Genomic DNA, 24,841 nt, shown 5'->3' with positions numbered 1-24,841 from the left:
TTTGGCAGACAGCACAATATCTGGCCGTTGTTTGGGTCAGCCCTGATTAATCCAACATCTATTTCCTTTTGTAAACACTATACAGATCGCCCTCTTGACTGCACTACTACCATTGCCCAGCAATCTCCAACCTCATCCCCAAGGCTGGGTGAGTTGTTTTCTGTTTTGGTCCTATTTACAACAATTATTGGAAAAGGAGAGATACTTATTGGTACACAATACTTACGATACATATTGACCCCCACAGGTACATGGAGTCACCTTCCAAGGTACATGGATGTTAGTACAATCACATTTTCATTTGTGAATCAATCTGGATTAGTATTTAAACACTCTGACACTGAATGGTCATTTCTTACAACCCTGCAGAAGAAGTACACCGAATAGGAACTCATAGCTCTCACCCAGAGGATGGATTTTGAATCTGAAACGCGTTGGTCATAGAGACATCGATAAGGAGCTACTTTGGTTTTGTTGTGAATATCACATGATATGTATAAAATTCCATGTGTGAATGTTGTGAACACTGGATCTCAAGTTCTTAGTTTGTTGATCTGCGAACAATTTTGACCACTTTCAAGTGTTAATTACTATCGCACTTATATGTGAGAATAAGCACGATGGGTTGTGACTTGTATGATTTTCTTTGACTACAATTTGGCATAAAACGAAGTGTTCCGACACAGACTACGTGATTTTATTTTTTTTATTTTTTTGCCGGGCCATTAATCAATGTGTTTGTTTAAACCACAATAAGGATTTACTATTGATGCAAATGTTCATGATACATGACTGTTATTAACATGCCTTAGAGTAAGTTAAAACTGCTGAACTTTAAACTGAACAGTTTTCCCACTATATTCAGGGAACGACACAGGTAGTTACATTAATATGTTTTGGGACAGTTGTCCCCCTAGGAGTGCATTATTGGGCCACTGTGTAGCGATACATGGTTTCGTTTTGCAGAAGCTTGACTTGGACATTAGGCGAAAAACCAGAGGTTTTTAAGTAAGCCTGCCTTCTTAGTGTTATGGCCGATGTCATAGATCGGCCCACACAGTCGGCGGTGTCCAGGCCCGTTCGAAGCGACTGCCTGGCCACCTCTTTCCCATCCTTCACTAGCTGTAGGAAGCCCTCGCGCATTTCTCCTTCCAGGACATACTGAGCAGCATTTTCCACTGCCGTCCAGAGACCGACACAGTACTTTGTAAAACTGCTTGCCACATTTGTAGCTTTGAGGATCATGCTACCTGAAGTAAATGCTATATTCACCAAGGCATCTACTTTTTGATTCCCTGTCTGGAGGCAGAGTGGATGTTGAAGATGCAGGTCTAGAAGAGACCGTAGCAGCCTGCATAACAAACCCCTCTGGGAAAAGGTGAGAGGAGAGGTATGAAGGGTCTCCTGTAGCCAACCTATATTTCCCGGATCCTCAATGGCAGGGTTTAAAGGCATATTACGTTGAGTGTTAAGGCCTTCATCCAAAATGTCCGTAAGGTCATAACCTTGTACAGGAGCCACTGATGAGTCAAATCCCAGGGTGTCAATAACCCTTTCTACCAGAACCCTGAACTTAGGAGTATTATGAAGATAGGGGTGGGACTGCTGAAATTCAAGGTCTGGTGAAGAGTCCAGACCGCTGGCGTCCTGGAGGCCTTGAGCCAGCTGTAAAAGCTGATTCTGTTAGTCAAAATAATCGACCCCTCCTGAACCCAAATAAATCGGATCGACATCCCCCGGTCATCGGCGTCATAACCACCGAAGATACCTGCTATGGTATCTAATAATTCGGACCGAGGTTGTGGGGTGAATGTTTTCTCGACAACTGTCAACGTCAATGGTTTTTCTCTCGTGCTGATATGGTGGATGTCTGTGTTGATCGGGATCGAGAAGCGGTAGCGTCAACATCCTTGGATGCACCGGGATAATCCGGCTTCCATTAGATCTCTTTTGACATCGAAAAATGTATCAGTGCCGACATTATTGGTACCTGGGCACTAGAGGGGTTGAGTATACCAAGAGCTGCTCTTGGCTTTGATGCTTGCTGCGTGGAACCATCGACCGCGCCAATGATTTTGGGGGCGGTCGACCCAGAGCAAGTTTTGCAGCTCCATCGCAAAAGGTATTCAGATTGCATTTTGGCACACGACAAGACACCTGCCAGTCCTGTAACCCGTTCCGAGGCACCAGAGACACAACTTGTGTGGGTCAGTGATGGACCTATTGGTGCCACAATCCACTGTTTGAAACCTGATACCTGAGTGACCGACATCTCGCGTCGAGGATTTTGAAAAAAGTGCAACGTTTTGAGTCGAAGCTCTGTGTTCCCAAGCAGCGTGTTAGCGAATGGAACAAAGGAACTGAGGTTGGGGCGTAGTGATGTGGTATTTATAGGACGCCTGACGTCACGTCCGGAGCCGACGACCAGACGCAGAGCAACACGGATCGATGGTCGACGGGCAGGGCGAGGTCCACTATGGCCCCTGTCGAAAATTTTCCAAAGCAGCAAAGCTGGAGGGAATATGTATAAGATGTGGAATCTGCGGGAAAAAGGCTTATAGGTTAAGTGTAGGGATAAGTGTAGGGATAATGTATGTTAGTTGAGGGAAATGAAAAGAAACATGTGTACAATGTTAGGAAAAGATAACATTGCATTAAGGAAAAAGCCACTAGCTGGCAGTATGAGACTAGAGATACCAATTATACAAAGCGATCAGGTGCGGTGAAAAAAGGTTTCCATAACAGTTTCACAGATGAATAATGATTCAATAAATATGTACTTTGCTGTTATCGAAGCAATAAAATCACATATAACACCCCTGGTCAGGGGTCAGCAAACCTGACTTGTGGTGGCAGCAAGGGACAGACTCCAGGAAGACCCCTCTTTGCAGGGGAGAACAACAGCAGCAATGTTTCGAGGCCTCAAGTTGAGGATCTGCAGGGTCCCATGCTCAAACTTGGAATTGCAACCATGGCATTATGGAGGTCTTTGCAGTGGATGGACAGCCCACAGGATTGATGCGGGACACTTTCGATTATTACTGACATCAGGCTTCTAGAGCAGGACATAGGACCATGTGAAGGAGGCACCAACAAGGGTCTTCACTGGTGATAGAAAGGGCAGCAAGGCTTCACCACGAGATGGCTTGGGCAATGCTGGTTGTCCGTGGCATCAATCCTCTGGGTCTTCAGTGCAAGCTCGTCCTCTTGGTTCTAGTGGGTGACCTCTGAAATGGCGGCAAAACTCCTCTTCCTATACAAAATCCAGGCTGGGGTATACCCCAGCCCATCAATGGCATGGATCTGCACCATTCAAACAACTAAGGGCTGTTGAATCATGGACATCCACAAATGCCACATCTGTCCAGCAAAAGACATTTCATGGCAGGGCTGTGTATTGGGCCCAGACAGTCTGAAACCCAGTCCTGACAAGTTCAATAACAAAAAGGCACTAGCAGGGAATCCAAGCCAGATCCTGCAAAGTACACCCTTATGTGGTGTTTCCTGACCAGAGCGGGCAGGGAGACAGACGAAAAACAAAAATGCAAAAATAAAAATATCTCAATGAAGAGGTAGCCAGAAAGTAGGAAAAAGCAAAGGGGTGCAGAAGGTGAAATGCGGCACAGAAATCTTGAGAAAACTGATGATGAGAAGGGTGGTACAATAAGAAATAAAGATTGTGGTAATCAGGAGAATGATGATACCTAAAGGGGTGAAGGAAGTGAAACGGAGAGAATTTTATTTTTTAATTTTTTTTATTTAACGTGTAAAAATTTAGTTTACATGTAAACTTTTATCACACTTTCTATTCCGTTTCCTGACCATCTTAACATTTTTTGACCACCATGTTTATTTGTTTATTTTTCTTCAGTCTTTTTACATGTTTTCCATGACTGATTCTTTATTCTTCTCTTTCAGGATTTTTTCCAAGAAGTTTATTCCTGCGTACGAGAATCTGTGATTGTGTCCTTGAATAAAGTAGTCCCATTGTTCCTCGTCGTTTCTTTGTGTCATGTTTGACATGTGCCTTGTTAGTATTTGCTTTCTCACTTTTGATACTGCTCCACAGTTTGTAAAGGAGATGTGCCGGTGTCTCCTGTTGGTCGATGTCCAGACAGAATATACAGCGCCCTTCATTCGTACCTCTGCCTCCAGTTCTGTTTTTGTAGTCGTTGGTCGGGTATACTCCTAGTCGAATTTTCATTAGTAGGGCTCTGTGTGTGTTTGACGGAAATTTTACCAGATACTCAGGAAGCGCATTTCTTTTCCTGTGTTCCACGGCCATGTTCTTTATGTTCTTTAACTTCATTTTGGCCTCTCTTGTTGATATCCAATCTTGTCTCAGGAGTTTTTCTTTGACTTTGTTAGAGTTTGTCACCAGTTCTTCTTTTGATGATTCCAAGTCTGACAGAATTTGACTCCATCCCCTTTTCCATTGGTTTAGGTAGGTTGAACTGTTGCTTTGCCCTTTCGTAGCCAATATTTTGTAGCCCTCAGCAGGACTGTCTTCACTGATTTTCCTCAACAGGCCTAATGATTTCCATTTCATGGTGGCTTCTAGCGACTCTAACCCAAGTTCCGCTCTTATGGCTACTATCAGTGTGTTCCTTGGTAGCTTCAATAGAGGATTCCAGAACCCACTTTCCAACTTGGGCCAGATTTTATGGGAAAGGTTCACTCCGGCTTCGCTGTCATATGTTAGCGACTGAAGTACTTTTTGTACGTAGAACATTCTTACTGGCGCCTGGGAGAATTTTCCGTGTTTCCCTTTTACGACTCCTCCTTGCGCACTTAAGTTCTTGACTTTTGCGGTCAAAATATCTTCCCAGTTCTTTTCCACTCTTGAGATGTTGAGTCCAACTCCTAGGTATCTTATCTCCGACACCCGCTCTAGTGTTTCTCCTTCTATCTCCCAGGTGAATTTTTTCATTGCAGCGTTGTCCTTTCCGCTTATCGTCATGATCTTCGATTTTTCCACGTTGATCATCAAGTTGTTTTTTAGCATATATTTCTGCAAGTTCTTTATGAGTCGCTGTAGTCCGATTCTGGTTTCTTCCAATAAAACTATGTCATCAGCATAGCATATTAAAGCCACTTCTTGATCATTTATTTTTGGACTGAAGTGTCTTGTGTTTGATGTTATTTCGGGTAGGTCGGCTAAATACAATTTGAATAGCGTGGTCACAAGCGGACAACCTTGTTTCACGCCCTTGTTGATTCTGATGTTGGGCGTCAGATCACCATCTTCGTTCAGCCTGATTTGCGTGGTCGTGTTTTGGTGTAACGCCCTGATAGGGTTCAGCAGCTCTGCTGGACAGGACCACGCTTTTAACTTTTCCCATAGCTTTCTTCTGTTTACAGTGTCAAACGCTTGACTTAGATCGATAAACGCCGAATGCAGTTCTCTTTTGAATTTTATTGCATTTGTTTTTAACATTGACAGGATGAAGAGGTTTAAGTCTGTGCCGGTACGCTTCGTAAACCCTGTTTGTCTGGGATCTATGATGTTATTTGTCTCTGCCCACCTTGTCAAGTTCTTCTGTAGGTCAGCTGCAAAAAGCTTTCCTGTAGTAGCTAGAAGTGAGATTGGCCTATAGTTTGTGGGCATATCACGTTGACCTTTTTTGTAGATTGGCACTATTATGCTTTTTGTCCAAAATTCAGGGATTTTTTTTGTGTCACAATTATTTTGTTTATTAGCCCCCACCAAGATTTTGGGTCTTTTTTCAGGTGGATATTAGTTACCCCATCTGGCCCGGCAGCAGAGGAGTCCTTTAATTTCCAAATTGCAATTTCGATTTCCACCTCAACCATCATTGTCATCCAGGCATGCTTTGTGATCACATCAGGTAAGTCCACATCTTCAGTTCTGGCGGAAAATACTTTTGTGTAATCCTTTATCCACTCCTGCTCAGAAACTCCACCTATTAGCCTGCTTTGTTGGTTCAGGGTATAGTTGTTAATTAGGTCCCATGTTTCTCTGGTGCTGGACTTCTGTAGAGTCATTAGCATTACTTCCCCTTGTTCTTGTTGTCTTCTGTTTCGAAACTCAGTTACCCAGTTTCTGAATTGGTTTCGACTTGACTTGATGTTCCTTTGTCTTTCTGTGACTGAGTCTTTTTTTCTTTTCTTAATTTCTCTTATTTCCATTCTTAGTTGTTTCCTTCTTTCCACTAATTGACAGCTATATTTGTGTTTGTGTATTAGTGTGTCATTTTTAAGCCCTGAGTTCTTAATTGTGTAGGCTTCCAGCAGTGTTTCATAATTGAGGTGTCCCGTCAAGTTGTTTTTCTAATTCGTTGATAGCCCCTTTCAGTATTAGAATATCTTTCTTTGTCAGCCTTATTCGGTTGACCGACAGGTTCTTTGAGGCTTTTCTCTTTGGTCTTCGAGTTTTTAGCTCTCCTCCAAGATGATTTCAAGATGTTATGATCACTGTCTTTCTGTTGTACGATTTCAAAACTTTTTATTTTCTGTAATAAGGTTGTGGTTACCCATATGTAGTCTACTGTCGATGGTACTTGACCGTTAGACCACATGTGTGCTCCGGGAATGCCCCCCGATATTTGACCATTTAGCATGTGCAGGTTGAACCCTTTTGCATCCATCTGGAGGCATTCGAAGTTCCCATCCTTAATGCTTCCAACAAGAAGTCCCGTTTGTTGCTAGACATTTTATGTTAAAGTCTCCACATATGATTATTTGAATATATGGATTAAATTCCATTCTGGTAACTATTATGTCTGTTATTGCTTCCAGAAACTGGTCGGTTGTTATTCCTACTGGATTCCAGTAAACATGTATCACCAGAATGGCCAAAGTTTCCGCTTTTTTGTTATCACTGTTGTTTTCTAATAGTGTCCATTGTATGAAGTGGGTTGCGTTTCCTTTGTCCGTTATCCGCCAGTCACTGCCCTTTCTTATTAGGGTAATTAAACCCGCAGAGGGCCTCCCCTCGTGTCCTCTTTTTGCTGGATTCATTGATATCTCGAAATTTCTACTCACAGGGAGGTCGCATATCCAGGTCTCTTGTAAGCATATTATTGTGGCGTTGTTTAACTGGGGGTTTTCTTTGTTCATCTGGTGTTTAAACCCCTCGTATTCCAGGAGATCACTGATTCCTCATCCGATGTTGCAGTGAGTAGAATGGTGGAGGGAAATTGCCAAGACCTGAGGGACCCACAAAGAGAGAAAGAACTGACGGAGATAGGTAAGGAGTTGGCACTTGAATAAGGTGTACACCTTATTCAAGAGTCCAACCTGGGATGGGATACCTGGGATAAGCCCAGAGTGAGAACAAGCCACCCTGAATTTATATTACATTTTTCGAATTTCACTTGGGTTTATACTTGCTGATAGCTTGGACCACTTAGTTATTCCTGACACTTCAGATGCCCTTCATTCCAGCCCCACTTGTTTTGACCCATACTGTAAGGATCCCATAGTAAAAGATTTGAACTTCAGTTCTGCTGTCCTCTCTCATCCTTGGATCACTATCACTGTAAGTGGTAACCCATAGTCCCTTTAAGTGTTTATCCCAACTGTCTCCTATAAATATGTAAATAGAACTACAATTGAAGCGTTACTTCTCGAGTCACTTGTTTGTTGATCTGCCAGAACAATACCACCACAAAAACAGTACCCTCTGTAACAATGTTATGTTATGTTACTTGGCATTTATATAGCGCTTTATATATCATTGGTAGGACCTCAAAGCGCTGGTAGGTTGAACGCCCTCGGGAACCGTAGTTCAAGTCAGTAGAGAGAGAGAGTGTCGTATGGTGCATGGGTGCACCGGATATGTGTGCAGCTGGTGTGGTTGTTGGATGATAGCTACTTCATAGCTGTAGGCGTAGTGCTGACGAAGTCAGTTGGATGTGTTCAGTCTGGAGGGTGGACACCCAAACTGGGTTCTGGCTGTGTTAGGCCTGAAGAATGCCTAAGCTAGCCGGAATGTGCTCAGCTAGCTGTGTTTTATTAGGGTGATGAGGTGTTTGTGAGGTCGTGTTCGTATGTGAACAGCTAGGCCGAATGATCAGGGGTATAGCTGTGTTCTAGCTAATGATGGTGTATAGAAAAGAGTAAGTGTAGTGGTGTGATATGGTGGTTATCAGTAAAAGCGCCAGAGACCAGGCATGCGAGCAGGACAGTAGGGACGTACATAGCGATATACATATATATAGCAACAGGATGGATAGAGGTATATATGGGATAGAGATAAATATGGGTATACCGGTACATAGCATATATAGGGAATATAGATATTTGGTAACATCATGGTGAACAGGTGTTGCCTCTATCCATAACATCCGTATAGTCTGCACCATTCGTGACATCCGCACCCTCCGTGACATCCGCACCCTCCGTGACATCCACACCCTCCGTGACATCCACACCCTCCGTGACATCCGCACCATCTGCAACATCCGTGACATTTGCATCAATCGCACCATCCGCAACATGTGTACCATCCGCCACATCCATAACATCTGCACCATTTTGACATCCGCACCATCCGTGCCATCCGCACCAATCGCACCATACGCCACATCCGTAACATCTGCACCATTCGTGACATCCGCACCATCCATGACATCTGCACCATGCATGACATCCGCACCATCCGTGACATCCGCACCATCCGCGACATCCACTCCATCCACTCCATCCGTGACATCCCTCCATCTGTTCGATCCGTTCCATCTGTTCGATCCATTCTGTCTGTTCCATCCACTCCATCGGTTCCAGCCCACTCCGTCCGTTGCGTCCACCCTGTCCGTTGCGTCCACTCCGTCCGTTTCACTCACACTATCCGTTTCACTCACACTATCCGTTTTAGTCACTCTATCCGTTTTAGTCACTCTATCCGTTCCATCGACTCCATTTACACTTTTATTTTCTCTGTTCGATCAACTCTGAATTTATGTTTACTGTGACTATTCATTCCGTTTACTCCATGAATCGACTCCATTGATTCCAATCATTCCTTCTGATCCATCCATTATGTCTTATCATGAGGGTATGCACCAGGTAGGACAGCTTCGTTGTGTGTTCCGTCATTCGGTTGCTGGGGGTTATGGACATATCTTGGGTGGTCACTGGTGTTATGGGAATAGCCACGTTTTCAGTAGTTTGCGGAATGACAAGTAGTCTTCGGTGAGTCGGATGTCGGGTGAAAGCGAGTTCCATAGAGTGGGGGCCAAGGCTGAGAACGAGGATCTTCCTATCCTGACTGAGTTGGTGTTTGGTATCACTAAAAGGAGGACGGAGCTTGATCTGAGAGTGCGCGGTGGGTCCTAGGGTTTAAGCTTGTCTTGTAGGTATAGAGAGCCGGTTTTGTGCACTGATCGGTGGGTTATGCATAGGGTTTTGAAAGTGGCACTTCGTCCAACTGGGAGCCAGTGGAGAGTTCTGTGAGCTGGAGAGTTGTGGTCTCTTGGGCCCAGTGCTAGAAGCATTTTGGCTGCAGCGTTTTGTGCTCTTTGTAATTTAATGAGGTGGTATGCCCGGACTCCGAGATAGTGGGAGTTAGCATAGTCCAGTCTCGACATTACAATAGATTGAACAGTGGCAAGTCTGTTAGGAAAGGAGAGGTAGGGAAAAATGCGTCTAAGAATTTTGAGGTGGTAATGGCAGGACTTAGAGACGTTGTTGATTTGGCAAGAGAGGGTTAGGTCAGAGTCGAGAGTGGCTGTGGGCCAAGATAAAGGGTGGGGGAGAAGCTCGGTGTTGCCACACACCATGATTTCGGTTTTAGTGGGGTTTAGGTCGGGCTGAGAATTCTGAGTTGAGGAGTTTTAGGATTATTTGGGTGTCATCTGCGTAGTTCTAGCACAGGATATTGTGCGGGCGGATTATTCCAGGGAGGGTGGACATATAGAGGTTGAACAGGAGGGCTGAAAGGCATGCTCCTTGTGGTACTCCAGTATTGACTGGTCGGGCGACGGAAGCAAAGGTGGAGAGAAGGGTTATTTGTTTCCTGTTGTTGAGGAAGGAGGCTATCCGTTTGGGAGCGTTTCCACGGATTCCTAGGGAGTGGAGGCGGTCGAGTAGGATTGAGTGGTTAATTGTGTCGAAGGCAGCAGAGAGGTCTAGGAGGATTAGTGCAGCGCATTCCACAGAGTCTGCAGTGATTTTAAGATTGTCCCAGATTGAGGCCAGAGTGGTTTCTGTTCTGTGTCGTGGTCTGAAGCTTGATTGTGCAGGGTCCAGGAGGTTGTTGGATTCGACAAAGGCATTTAGTTGGGAGTATGCGGTTCGATCGATGAGTTTAGCAAGGAACCAGGTGTTTGAGATGGGGTAGTAGTTTTTGGGGTCTAGGGAAGTTTTTTTTAGAAGAGGTTTGACATGTGCAGTTTTGAAGGCGTCGGGGAAGAAGCTGATGGAGTCATTTAGGATGGTTCTTGTGTACGCTCCTGCGCAGGTGGATAAGAATATTTCTTTGAGGACTGAGGCGGGGCAGGGGTCAAGGAGCGAGCCAGATGGTTTCCGAGCAGAGAGAAGGTCGAGAAATTCGTCTCTCGAGATTGGTGTGAACGAGTCGGAAGTGGGTGGAGTTGTTGTTGCTGTGGTGGGTGGGGGGGTGTTTGGTAGGGCGGACGGATTATGTGGCGGAGACAGGAGGGCCAGTTTGTTGTTAAGAGAAGTTGTTCTTTCGAGAGCAGTGGTGTAGAAGTGGAGAGAGAACGAGTCGCAGAGTGCTTGAGATGGAGTGGATTGGGTGGAGGTACAGGTCGATTTGATGAATTCAGAGATGATTTTGTGGAGTTCCTTGCTGCGGTTTTCACAGTTTTGAATTTGAGAATTGTAGTGGGCTTTTTTAGCTTTTCGGATTTCGGCTTTGTAGTGGAGATGGTGCTGGGCGAGGGTGGATCTACTCAGGCTAGTTTTACTTTTCCACCATTTGCGTTCGAGGGATTTATTCGGTTGTTTTTTAATCTTCAGTTCTGGTGTAAACCATCTGGGATAAGGACCACAGTGAGCGGAGGATTGGCAAGTGGGGGTGAGCTGGATTAGTGAGATATGGAGCCAGGAGTCAAAGGAGTCGATGGTGAAGGGTTCATTACGTGGGATGATTGAGGGAGGTCTTTGAAGCAGAGCATTGGCTAGGTCAGGGAGGATCTTTAGTTTCTTGCAGCATTTGTGGCGGATGGGGGCAGCTGGTTCAAGGATGGTCATGGATGCAGGCAAGCGGATGGTGTAGCCTAACTTAAAACTCTCTCTTAAACCATCTATCCTTCTCAAGGAATTGCATGCACCAAGAATAATTTGTGTTCTACAGTGTCCGCTTTATAAACATATGAACATACACTAAGAGTACTACCCAAGTGTACTTTTTGGGAAAAACTTGCTATTTTCATTACACTAAGAGCATTTAATGCTGTAAAAGGGGCAGAATAGTTGTAGCTAAAAGAATTAACCTGTAACAGAACAGATCAAATTTATGGGATATTGCATAATTTGGACAATTGTAATTTCATGATATACAATAGTCTAGGAAATATTTGTTTTGCTTGTTTAATGTGTTTTCATACCTTCCACTGGCTTTGTGATAATTCCTGTGACTCCGCCAACAACACCCTGAAAGATTAAAACAAAAGAAGTGTCAGAGCTACTTGACAACAGTTGTTTTTGGTCTTTTTTTATTTTTTAAATGGAAGTATAGACAGGGATGTCAAACAGCCCTTCTGGTAATGGAGAAAGCATTCATTTCAAAGAAACAATGAAACCAGAATCACAGTAACAGAATTTGAAGCACTTACACTTACTAGCCATCATGGTGAAATGATTGTCTGCCTAAAGAAATGATATACTTACCCAAAATTCCATTTCACCAAAGACCCTTTATGTGCTAGGTGACACCATCATCCATGTATTTCCTACCATGGTGATGAGACCTTGACAAAGGTTTTTAATTGGTGGTCTGGTTTGATACACTTCGATTATTGCTGACAAAAGCATACAACAAATCCAAGAACTAAATGAAAAAGAAAGGTGTTTTCAGTTCTACCAAATGATAGCCACAGACACATTCTCACACATACCAGGACCAACTTTCTCCTAAAATCCTTTCCCCTGACTTTTGAGGTTAACTAAATCACTCAAAAAAGCTTGATACCAGAACCAGAGTTCAAATCGGTCAACATACACACCAAAATTCACTCTTCAATTAGCGAAACTAGGGTAAAATCTGGCAATTCGTGTTGTCAAGACAGGAACTAAACCATAATTTGGAACCCAGGGATAAAGTGATGGCTTGGGTGTGATGAGCAATTGTGCATCCTACATACCTGATCCTTGTGGCATTCTGGGGAGTGCAAACCATCTGGCAGCTAGTATGCAGATGTGCAGAGGTTATGGCAGTTATCCAACGGCAATGTCCTTGCTTTATAGTGCTGCAGAGCGCACTGAACCATAGCTGGTAGCTCACCCTTCAGGGGTCCCGAGACAGAGGACCAGAAAATAAATAAGCCTCAATTCAGGGAAGATGGCCACAGTGGTGGCTGACCCTTCCGCATATCTGATCTCTAGTGCAGTGTTGGTGAGTCCAATGGCGCTGAGGGCTGATGCAAAGGGCAGGTATGGGCCCACATGCACTTTGATCGTCTTGTGCCCGCTGTGCCAGATTTCTGGTTGCATAGCACTGTTAAGTTTGATGAGTGATTGCAGACAGCATCCCCCTTGGCAGTCCTTGCCATGGAGCAACAGGCAGAAGCGTGGTCTCGATAGTCGCCCAGGAGACCTTTCTCCCATCTAGTGATATTGGCTTCACCTTGCTGGCATTTTGCTATGGGCAGCAGGTTACAACTCCTCTAAATCCTCCTGGCCCACAGCTCAGCTATCTTGGCAAAAAGGCATAACAAAAGGACAAACTCAAAAATAATAAACGGCACATTGCAGGGAGATAATGACTTGCCCAAAATACATATGTCACTGTTCCAAAAGGTTGGAGATAATTCATAACATTCTGTAACCAGTAGAACAAAGGTAGCATGTACCTGCAGCTCTGTGATGAATCCACAGACTAATATATTATACACAGACATCTGACAACACATTACTATCTACACCAGGATATTAATTTAGTGGCTGCGCTTCTTTAAACTATCTACAGGTCGATGTTGCTTCCAGAGCTGTGTTGTTCCTCTTTACATCACTTAAGATGCATGCAAACATCTGAAAATATAGACAGACAGTACATTCAGGAGACACACATTACAGTGTGATGAATCCTGCGGAATCCTCAAACAATTCCTGCCAAAGTGTCCTCTCAGGTGGCCAGGTTGAAGGCAGATGCTTTCTGATCCTAACCGTGGGGGTGGCATTACCTGGGTGGATCACCTGGGAGGAGAAAGCCCCCAGGGAACAATAGGATTCTGTTAGGTGACACGCAGTATTTGTCACCTTCAGAAAGGGAGATTGCTATAATACTAGACGGTATCCAGGCATTGTTTCAAAAAAATAGTTTCAAATGCCAAAAGTTTCGACAAAAATGCATCGAAAAAAATTCATTTTTTCGGTGGGTAAAGTTTTTTTTTTTTTAACTAAAATGGGTGTTAAGGGTTAAAAAAAACAGGGGAGGGGAACGAACCCCCCCCCTTTAAAAAAAAAATGCATTTTTTCGGCGCATTTGTTGTCGAAACCTTGCCATTCGAAACTATGGCTGTCGAAATAATCACTATAAACCATACCAGACTATTTAATAGCTTGTTGTCAGAGTCAAACTTCCCTTCCCATAGATACCCACATTGAAAGTAGGGAAAACTCTTGTGATAACCAGATAGAGGATATATTTGGGAGTCAGAACAGTAACACTTTGGCTTCTGGTGATTATAATTTTTTCTTGAATTTAAATCAACCATTAAATCATCTAAAACCCTTATCTAAGAATTTGAGTGGTTTTAATGACCCTTGCCTCTGTGATGTGAACGTGCCCCACCCACCCCTGTCTTTCCCCTTCTGCCCCCTGTGATGCGTATTTGTGACCCCCCCTCTTGCCCACGGTGATGCGTATGTGTGCCCCCCCTCTGTTCCCCTGTGATGTTGGGTGCCCCCCTCTCTTTCTGCCCCCCCTTTTTCTTCATTGCTGGAGTTGTCTTGATTCACGAAGGGTTCACCATCACTGACTTTTGCCAATGCTTGATTGACTTTTCGGACACATTGGCCCTCATTACACCGCCGGCGCTAAACCATGGCGCTATTAGCACCATGGTTGGTGCCGGTGTTGTAACGGGTCCGCCATGGTTCAATGGGGAATTATCACCCCATTCCAAGGTTGGCAGGGTGGTAATTCCCCATTGAACCATGGCCCTTCCCCATTCCCATTTTCGCCCCATAGGGCTCTATGGGAATGGGGAAGGCGCTAAGTACGGTACCGCAAATTGCGGTACCGTACTTGGCACCAAGGGCCCTTTGCGGGTCCCTACTTTAAGGGCTGGTGTAGACCAGCCGTTAAGGTCGGGTCCCGCAAAGGGACCTCGTAGTAAGGCGCTAAGTGTTTAACGGCGCCGCAGCCTTTTACGGCGCCATTAAACACTTAGCGCCAGAGTCGTAATGAGGCCCATTGACTCTTGGGGCTTTGGGGCTTCATCCCCCTCAACTCACATGCAGGACCTTCCCTGGATCTCCCTTCTCAGGTTGGCCCTGAATCATGCTGTGCCCATTCCCATTGTCTTCATGAATTCCTTGCCTACATTTTGGGTTCCCTTGCAACATTATGTGCCTCACTGACCTCTGGAACTTTTTTCGCTCCCCCCTCTGCTTCTCAGCTCTTTTCACTGTTTTATTCTCTGTTCTCCCCTTCTCTCCGCCCCCCTCTTACTTTTTCTATGCACTTACTCTATCTGAATGGTTAAGAATTAGTGACTAGCTGCGCACTCTGTTGCCAGTCAAGTTTTCCTGCATTGACTTCTCCTCCAAATGCACGTTTTCATGACTCCATCAATCTTCAGGGAGGCTGTGTTTCTTTACCTTTTCAGGCGTGTCTTAATTTCCTTTTCAGGTGTAGCAGGTTAATTGACTATAGTGTCTCTAAGGATTCTGGTACTTGTATTTTTCGCACTTCATTTTTCTTGCAGGTGACTGGAAACAACTCCCTTTGTAGCACAAATCTTACCCTTGATAGGGGGAAGGGGAAAGCCATGTTTGTGGCTTTCCATTGTAAGGCATGATGGCCCAGGTGCTGCAGCCTTTTGAGCCCGGGACTCCTGGAACATAATGGTTAAGAATTAGTGACTAGCTGCGCACTCTGTTGCCAGTCAAGTTTTCCTGCATTGTGCCCATTGTCTTCATGAATTCCTTGCCTACATTTTGGGTTCCCTTGCAACATTATGTGCCTCACTGACCTCTGGAACTGTTTTCGCTCCCCCCTCTGCTTCTCTGCACTTTTCACTGTTTTATTCTCTGTTCTCCCCTTCTCTCCGCCCCCCCCTTACTTTTTCTATGCACTTACTCTATCTGAATGGTCCTTGGGCCTAGTCTGATAGTAACTTTGGTCAACCCCCCCTCCTTACTTGTTATTCCCCCTCCCCCTGCAGCACTATCTGAAATTTTGTCAGGCCTAGTACAATAGCTGCTTGTTTTGTTCCTCTCCCCCCATCCCTCTAACCTCTTGTAATTCGCTGGCTCTACCAGAAATGTCGTCAGGCCTAGTACAGTAGTCACCTGTCTGTTTCCCATTCTCCTCCTATTTGTGTTTTAGCACTTGTACTATCTGAAATGTCGCTAAGACAAGTAGGATAGTTATTTTCACATTCTTGTTGTTCATGGCCTGCAAGAATGTTTTGGATTTTCCCTTGTTCCCTCTCTTGTCATGAAGCGCTTTGAAACACATTGTGTATAGGCGGTATATAAATAAACCATCATATCATAACATATGAGGCCACCTCAGGTGCAGGCCATTAGAACAGCAGGGTGGAGTTGCAGACCTCACCAGTTGCAGTGGAAGCAGAAGGGAGCCGGCTGAGCTGCTCCTAATTGGAAAGAGTGTGTCAGACCTCAGAGGGTCTGCGAGGTGGAAAACCTGAGTTGCCGAGTTCACGCAGGGGAAAGCAGCATTGTGGCTGACTTTCCCCCTGGAGAGAGAGGCTCTCCTGTGTGCATGCTGTGTCAAAGTGGCAGGCGGGCACCGGTTGACACTTATAGAGAGGAAAGCTCCTTTCCTGTTTGGCATGGGCCGTGAGAGCCAAGAAACAGCCTGCCGTACAGATGGAGGCAGAAGAAGCAGAACGAGGATGAACATACAGTGCATCGCACAAACATGTATGAAAAAAACAGTGTGTTTCCCCATCAGTAGGTAACCCCAGTATCCTCTGTACGCGACCGCTGAACAATACTAATTATTTTGAATACCGTACTGATAGCAAGAAATCTTATTGGTGAGATATGAACTTTATAAAGAGTCAAGAAGGAAAAGATTATCACCATTTTTCTAAAAGCCAACACCAGTGCAAAAATAAAGAAAGGGCAACACTGAATCAAGTTCACCAAAACCATCATTGTCAAAGTAAAAAGGCGGCAATATCTTACAGAACTTATAAAGTGTGATGGCTGAATGACGAGAAAACATTGGTTGCAGAAGGTTTGCAACTGTTGCTGCCAGAATAAGAAAAAGACAACAGTTAAGCAAGATAACAACAAGCATTGCCTAAGCCAAACAAAGGCAAGTGTGAAAAAGAAACCTTGTCTGCAGTTTGTTGATGTGAAAGTGCGAAAACAGAAGTAGCAGCAGAAGGGCCCTCCCGATATAAAGTGTTCAGGAGGAGAGGAGCCACACCTGCATTGCCGGTGGCAAAACCAAGAGTGAAACAGACAGCACCCATGTTTAATATGTTTTCCTAAAAAAAGTTGTGATTGCCAATGTGGTTGAAAGTTAAAGACTTTCCTAATGATTTGAAGTTGACCTCACCAGAGTACTTGTAGTAGTGTTAGGAGCTTTTTACCCTGGCAGGCAAGTATACCAGGATAGGGACCTTTTTTAGTGGTAGTCCTGGCAGGTTAATGGACAAGAAGGAATTCATTGAAATACTATATTTTGATAGAAGGTTTTTGTCAATAAGAAGAAGTGGCAAACTCACTAAAGTGTGTTGTGAACTGTTGTGGAATCACCCTGGAAAATATTGTTGTTGATACAGAAGAATTGTAAAAGTGTTTAATTTCTCAAGGAGAAGTTGTATTGAACTTTTGCTATGAGTGGAAAGACCAAGGGCCTCATCACGAGTTGGGCGGTATCCCAGCGGTATTACCGCAGGGCTAATAGCGTTACTGCCAACCCCCCGGCTCTATTAGCGCCAGATCACGGGTTTGGTGGAACGGAATTCCCCATTGGGCCCAATGGGGAATTTTCAGCGCTACTACCGTTCACAGTATTACCACGCGGTAATTGCACCAAAAATCTGCAAATTCATGGCAGATTTACCCCCAGCTCCGAGCTGGGGGCATATCCTGCTAAACCCGTGATTTGGCGGTTGCTTAAATGCAGCGGTAATAGCGTTACCGTTGCATTTAAGGGTTATCGCCAAACTCGAGATGACCTCCCGCAAGACTTGTCGTCTAATTGAACTATTGGTTAAAGTCCAAGTGGAAGACTTTTGGAGCAAGAAGAACTTTATGATTCAACCTTAAATACAAAAAGGATATACAGTTATTGGATCTGTGTTGAATTTAACTATTATTTCTGTTACATTTGCATTGGCATATGTTCTCATTATGAGTTTCATGTATGTATACGTATGAGGGACAGATTCCTTTTGTTAGCGTGTTTCTTTTAGTTTTTTTTGATAGGCAGGAAAATCATCATTCGGTTACGGAAAATCAGGCGTTAATCAAAGCTTGTTAAGTTAATAAAATTCTACCTTGTGAAAACCCTTTACCAAGTTGTCGGTCTCACATTTCTGACCCCTCACTATAGGCACTATAATATAAGCTCTTAAACATCCACAAATGATCTGTGGTTCCTGTTAGGCAGAATCCTGTGCAGTGCCCTTAGGGACCACTACACACGATTAAGACTACAGGTGGCAATACAAGTTTTACCTTTGGTACAAGCCCGTACTACTAAGTTATAGTGGTAGCAGTAGCAGAGCAGCCAGGCTTATCTCAAGAGTATATGAGCAGTAGCAGAGATTACATAAAGGGACCACAATTACTGTGACTCAAGCAAACACTGACTCAAGGTTTCAGGTAAAAAATATAAGTACATTTATTTTTAAACCATCAGTTATAAACACAACACCTCTATTAAACTTTAAACAAAACCACAGGTTAAATATACTACAACTAACTAATTCACTTTGTACAGTAAGACTCAAGGTAAGTACCCTGTGTTTGAATGAACCGGTGTTATGAACAAAACACGATACCGTGGATACGGTTGCGATCACTTTTTCACTGTTCGGTCTACTAAATAAACGCACATCCGTGACATGAAATGCTACCGGGGCAAAAACACACGTAACACTTGTGATACCAAGAGGGAGTTGGGGGCAAAAATCACAGGCAATATTTAGGTTAGGCAGACAGTATTGAGAAACACTCAGAAACAGGAGTTCAAAAGTCAAAGGGTCAGAGCCAGGTTTATATGACGCCAGAGGCCTGTGCCGAAGATCACACCGTTAGACAGTTCACGATTCCATATTGCCCAAGAGTACTTGAATATTGTCAATGTTCGGAAGCAAAAGTTATAAGAAGGAGGGAAGACAAGGACAAGCCTTGAAGATGAAGAAAAGGGGTTCACCCTGTTTCCTCAAGTAGAACACAGTACCTTATTTCCACGATGCAGCTGGAGCCCTGGCAGTTTTTCCTGTTGGTTTCCCGCAGACCCACGATTCCTGGAGCTTCATTGTGAAGGAGGACGTCTGAAGGGGGTCTGCACCACACAGAGATGAAGCCGGCAGCACCGACAGCGAAAAGGTGTGCTCCTTAAAAACAGGAGAGGCTCAGCAGGTGGCTATCCTGACCACTACAGCAGTGTGCATCGATTTTGACCACGGCAGAGATCTCTGGCTGAAGAAGATGAGAAGGTTATCCCCACCAGGCTCAAGGGAAGAAGACTCCGGACTGGATCTTCTCTTAGTCGTCGAAGGGTAGATAGCTCAGGACTGCAGCAGGGCTTCACCGGGACGGGGTAGTTGCAGCAGCCGTCGTTCTCTCCGCTTCTCTTCGGTTCCTTGTAGTTCCAGAGGTGACTCTGACTTCTAGCCCAAGAGACCTGCCTTTTATGCGCAAAACCCCCATTCACACAGCCTGGCTGTCAATCACGCAGCGGGGGGGTTGTCTAGCCGGGACAACCACCTCAGCCAATCATGGCAAAGTGCGACTTGGGTTTCTTAGGATACCCTGTGCAGGGGGTGACTACACCCCTCCCTCACATTCAGCCCACCTAGACACCCAGGCGCCTTGAGGAGGGCTTCTCTGCAGAAGCCCACCAAAAAGATGGTGAACAAAGAAGGCGAACCTAGTTTGCAGCGCAAAGTAAAACACAAGGAGGACTTTAACAAAAAGAAATGGCGAATAAATCCAACCGGAGCCAAAAGAAAGACGATTTGGTCAAGCGGGTTTATATTCGAGGCTAATATAATAGCCAAGAACAGTACCACGTTTATCTAATATAATTGCGGTAGAAAAGTTAGGGTAGATACCACTGCCACCAGCCAAGTCTAAATGTTAAAAGAGCGAAACAATGCTCAGGGAGGTACAGACAGAAAAGGGGTACAGATTAGCCCTTTCCAGTACTCCATGTAAGATGGGGTGTACTGGGTCTGTGGTAAAAATGACTATGTAAAGTAAATGGCAACTTTACCTTTCTCTGGGGGACAGTAGTCAGCCCCAGCGAAATGGAGTCAGGGGGGAAGTCTTAAAGACAACTCTGGGTTACTACACTAAAGATGCGGTGTAGCCCATACAAGAATAGCGGCACTTGGAGTGGTGTGCTTAATTGCCCAAGATCACACAATGAGTAACAACACATAGGCCAAAACACATGTAAGAGTGGAAAAAAAGATGTACACTCTTACCAGGTGGAAAAAATAAACTCCAGAAATCCAGCAAAGCTGCTGAGGGACTCATTAGGTGAGGGAAATTAGCCCTAGAAGGAGAATTCTCCCTAACAGTTCCAGAGAAATGTCCTCAATGGTCAACATGAAATGAAAGGGCGATAAAACTGTCATAATGGTGGCTACTAAATCCAAAAAATAAATAGATTTCTCCATCAAAGATGTCATGATGGACCAAGGTACACCGAAACGTCAGAAGATGGGGTCATGTTCTTAACTGCATCAGCTCAAAGTGCAGCACAACAAAATTATGCATTATTTAATGGCATCTTTTGCTAATAAAAATGCCCTCATAGTAAGAGGAAGTCTAGAGAGGGAGAATGTGCATCAGAGGTTGTTTCACTTGGCAAACCCCGATGTCCTCAGCCATGAGTGGCGCCTGACCACTGTGCAAGTGGCCATGGCCCTTCCCACAAGGACAGGAAGCCGTTCCTCATCTCTACCTGTGAGACGTACTCAGCTGCATCGTTTAAACGACAAAGGAGAACTTTTCCATGGCACAAGAGGCATTCACGGCTCACAGTGCCAAACTGTGCAGCAACAAAAACCTTCTTGCTCCATGGTCGAACCTCTTACCATCCCTGTCCAGTCGAAGGGACGGGAAGGTAGAAGTCTTCATGGATAGCTGTTGTGGCTTAACCCATCAAGCTCTCTGGCGAAGCATGGGAGGAAAGAAAGGCGGATCTGATGGAGTGGAACACTGTTTCCTCACTAGATCCCTGTCCACTAATGGAACAGAGGCAGGTTTCTCCCCCGAGTAGATATCCCCATAGTACTGGCCACCTTAGACATCAAGTACTGGAAGACGGCGTGAAGCTTTCCAGGGGTGGGAGCCGGAAAATATTACATCTCCCGTAGGTTTATTCTGGGAAATCCCTCATCTTCTTAGAACCCATAGTTTCATGCCCAAAAGGGAGTTAATTGCAATGCTCATCATAGATGTCATACAACCTTGATATGAAGGCGGCACCAGGGAGTGGAACGTATTTCTGTAGAGCTGCAACAACGGTCAGTGCCAAGGCCGCCGTTACCGAAGGCAGAACGGTCAGGGCTGAGAGACCTCTGTCTGTCTCTGGTCCAGGCCTAGGCCCTTGGGTATGTGGGAGTGGACCGCAGATGATACCCTGCCAGTTGCAGCAGACACAGTGGGATCCTGCAGCACATCAGCCAGAGCTGACGCATTATCGCTTAGACCACAGGTGCTGAGGTCGGAGCCGCCGGGAACCTTGCGAAGATGTTCTACATCTTTAGGCGGAAGTTCTCCCATTCGTCTGGCGTGGGGGACTGGGTTAGGAAAAGGTAAGTGTCGGAGGCTCAGGGGACTTCCTGAAGTGGTGGCTCTTCTTCAAAGAAGATGAATTCCGGTGCAAGCACACACTTGGGGAGCAGAATGCTGCTTCTTCTTCTTGTACTTTTACTCGCTTGAAGCCGCTTGCTCTTTGGAGGGTCATTCCGCATCGTGCAAACTCGACCGAGACTGCAAAGCCTCACTATTCGCCCTTTTTCGTCAACCCAATGCCTCTTCCACCTCCTTGTGTGTTATAAGCAAGACTACTGGGGAAATTGCGTCCAGTTCCTCCATAATATGGTGGACATCGTGCCTTCCCAGGCCTGCATAGAGAATTGAAAAATGCCTTCGTCAGACAGCACCCGAGATGCAGCATTTAGGGACTGGTCATAATCCATCTTACTCGGGGAAACCAGCTTCCAGAACCAACACATGTCCCTTTCTTCTATGGCCTTGTGAAGGGCGCCCAAGAAGCTTGGGCGTGTGCTTTTTCCGTTGCGAGTAAAAGTGCTTTGTGATTGTATCTCAGTTGTTGTACACTCCTATGTTTGCTCCTATTTAGACAACACCATTAATTTCAATAACAACATTTCTGCTTTTCGGCCAGTGTAGTTATTTATCTCAAAACACTTGATTTTCTCCAGTATCAAAACAAGCATGGCATCAAAGAAAGGTTACCTGATCAAATAAACATTTATCAATATATATTAATTCTACTAAATTCTCCTGTACAAGTGTGTGGGGTTGTGAATGTATGTCCAGGTCATTTAAATATGGACAATGGCCAGCTGGCATATGAATCTCCCGGATTCCTCATTTTATGATATCCATCTCCCATCGCCAACTTCTGTTCGTAACCTTTTCCGCGTCTGTGGAGAACAGCCCAGCTCCGCCCAATGCCTCGATACGACCAGTGATGACGTGCCGTTTTGGTAATCAGAAAGTATGGGGAATACCAGTCCCTGTTCCTTTCCGCTACAGTTACATGTTCTATTGCACCTTTCTCTAGCAGGGTCAACATTTCCTGCACAAGGAGCAGATCTAGAATTTTGAAAGAGTTATTCCTCGGTGGATGATCCTGAGGCCTTCTTTGGTAAGGAAGGCAGTAACCTTGGGCTACAGTTTCCAGTGCCCAAACATCTGAAGTAAGGCCCCGCCATTTGTTCAGATGCTGAGTAAGTCTGCCTCCCACTGGGGTCTTGTGAGTCAAGGCCTCAGAGTGGTTTTGAGGTGGCTGAAGCAGCGACTAATGTTAAAGCTGCCGCTGATTGGGTTGCTTAGCACCTCTCCCTCGTCCAACACGAGGGAATCCTCTCTGACCTCTTTGACTGGCTTGTCCTCTTCCTCTTCCAATTGAGGAATAGAATTGAAAAGGACTTACTCCTCCAGGAAGATGAGCCACAGTAGGGGTGTTGAGGCTGTGTAATGGCAGCACTAAAAGATTTAGCCGCCGCTTTTGAGGTCTGCAGCTTTTCCAAACTCTCATCCGCCTTGCTGCCAAACAGCCTCAAGCTGTCAAAGGGCGTGCTGAGTAGTCTAGCTTGCACATCTGGTGCAAAACCGGACTTCCTCAACTACGCAAATCTGCGTAACACTGTGTTAGTTGCCATGGATCTGCTGATGCTGTCGGCAGTATCCAGGCCTGACTGGAGACATTCACCCATTGCCTCCTTACCATCCTTGATGATTGCCAGGAAGCCGTCTCTTTCCTCTCCCTCCGGGATGTGGTCAGCCACCATAGCTACGCAGTCCCACACGGTAAATGTAAACCTTGACAAAGGTCAAGTCAGATTTGTTGATTTTAATGTCATACTGCCAGCCGTAAAAACCTTTCTCACCCAGTCCTCCACTCTCTTGTCCTCCCTATCAGGAGGGATGGATGGGTATGCTGACTGCTTGGTAGATGTAGCAGCTAGAAGCACCACATTTTCTGGGGTTGGATGTTTAGTCAGATACTCTGGGTCGCTGCTGGATGGTCTGTATTTTTTGGCAACATTATTATTTACTGCAGCCTCAGTTTCTTGTGTCTCCCATTTTTGCAGAGACCCTTTTTGTAATGCAGTGTGAAAAGGCAATATTGGATCTTTCTCGGGACCCTGGTCCAAGATGTCTGTCATATCATCTTGTTCAAAAGAAGGAGTAGACCTGCTCCAACCTAAAAACTCTATGACCTTATTCATTTGTTTCTATATGAGTCAGCATGTTCAGTTGGATCTGGTTTGCCAAGCTCTAACTCAGGAGAGGTATCTGACCCACTGGCTGACTGAAGGTTGTCATACAAGTCCTTTAATCTGGACTCATCAGAGATCAGCTCTTATGGCACATTAGGGTTGTCGAATTGTAGCCGAAATGGTGGTGTGTTATTATCAGAAGGCTGATCTTCCTTATAGATGTCTGATAAAGATTTTAAAAAGTATTTTTTAGGCAAAGGTTTGTAAACCTTTTCCTTTACCACCATTGGCTTAGACAATTTCGAAGTAATTTGTCGACAATAACTTTGAAGTCGGGATCACCTTAGTCGGCATCGACTTCAATACCAGTGTCGACAGCTCCCACGCCGACAGAGCCAGCAAAGGCGTCGACATTGTCGACTTCTTCTGCTTCTTCGACTGGACCCTCGATGGGCTAGTTTCCTGACTTGTCGAAGCCCTTGACGATTTCTCGTCAGATTGAGATCTTTCTCGATGCAGAACCGGCTTAAGGCTCAGTTTCGAAGATTTTGTCTTCGACTTCCCTTTGTCGTCTTTTTGCAAATTGACAGGGGCATGGGCTTTCTGCTTGTTCTTTGAGAGTGGGTTGAGGCCGCATTCTCAAAGTTTTTAAGCATCTCACTACGAAACGCATCCCACTTTGCCGGGAATCCAATGTAGTTGGACACCTGATTACATAAGACGAGGAATCACTGGAGGTCGAAGGTGACCTATGATGCCGTTTCTTGGCCTTCTTTGAAGAATAACATGATCGACTTCTTGATCGAGACTGCTTAGATTTCTTACATCGAGAAGAATCCCTTCGACTCATCGGTCTTTTTTGAACTCTTCGAAGGAGACTTCCAAGGTAACCTCCAGACCGGCAATTTACTTTTACGCTCAATGAGAGCCTTTTAAGTCATCACTTGACAGGAGACATAGTCGGAGGTACGGTACCCGGAACCAAGACACCACAGGCATTTGCAGTGGGGGTCGGTGATCGACATCTTCGATCCACAGTCTTGGCACTTCTTGAAGCCCAATGTAGGCGTTGATTGTGCCGACAAAGACCTTTTCGAAACGAAAATAACTATCGATTTCACAGAAAAACCGAATCGCACCATAATTCACTTTAAGCGTTAGCTCGGATAAACGGAACTGAAGCCAACGGGCGCTGCGTGTGCTACCTATATTGATGATGACATCGATAGTCGAACAGAGGCACTCGCGGTACATCGACTCAATGAGACAGCACACAGCGCCCCCTTTCAAAAAAAAATTCTGAGGCAGCTGAAGCTGGAGAGATAATTAAC

At 45.1% G+C, this 24,841-nt stretch overlaps 1 protein-coding gene across 4 annotated transcripts in view; it reads right to left on the bottom strand.

Moving 5' to 3' along the window:
* The window catches only part of VPS13C (vacuolar protein sorting 13 homolog C), a 5,236,720-nt gene that overhangs the window by 502,656 nt on the left and 4,709,223 nt on the right, over window positions 1-24,841 (bottom strand). For all 4 annotated transcript variants that reach the window (XM_069624493.1, XM_069624490.1, XM_069624491.1 and 1 more), the window contains one exon: window positions 11,535-11,580. In XM_069624493.1, coding sequence (XP_069480594.1) covers window positions 11,535-11,580 — 46 coding nt within the window. The remainder of the gene's footprint in view (window positions 1-11,534; window positions 11,581-24,841) is intronic.

The sequence above is a fragment of the Ambystoma mexicanum genome, chromosome 11 (assembly GCF_040938575.1).
Source record: "Ambystoma mexicanum isolate Mex_15411 chromosome 11, UKY_AmexF1_1, whole genome shotgun sequence".
Classification (NCBI taxonomy): Eukaryota; Metazoa; Chordata; class Amphibia; order Caudata; family Ambystomatidae; genus Ambystoma; species Ambystoma mexicanum.
This window is presented reverse-complemented; position numbering and strand designations above follow the sequence as displayed.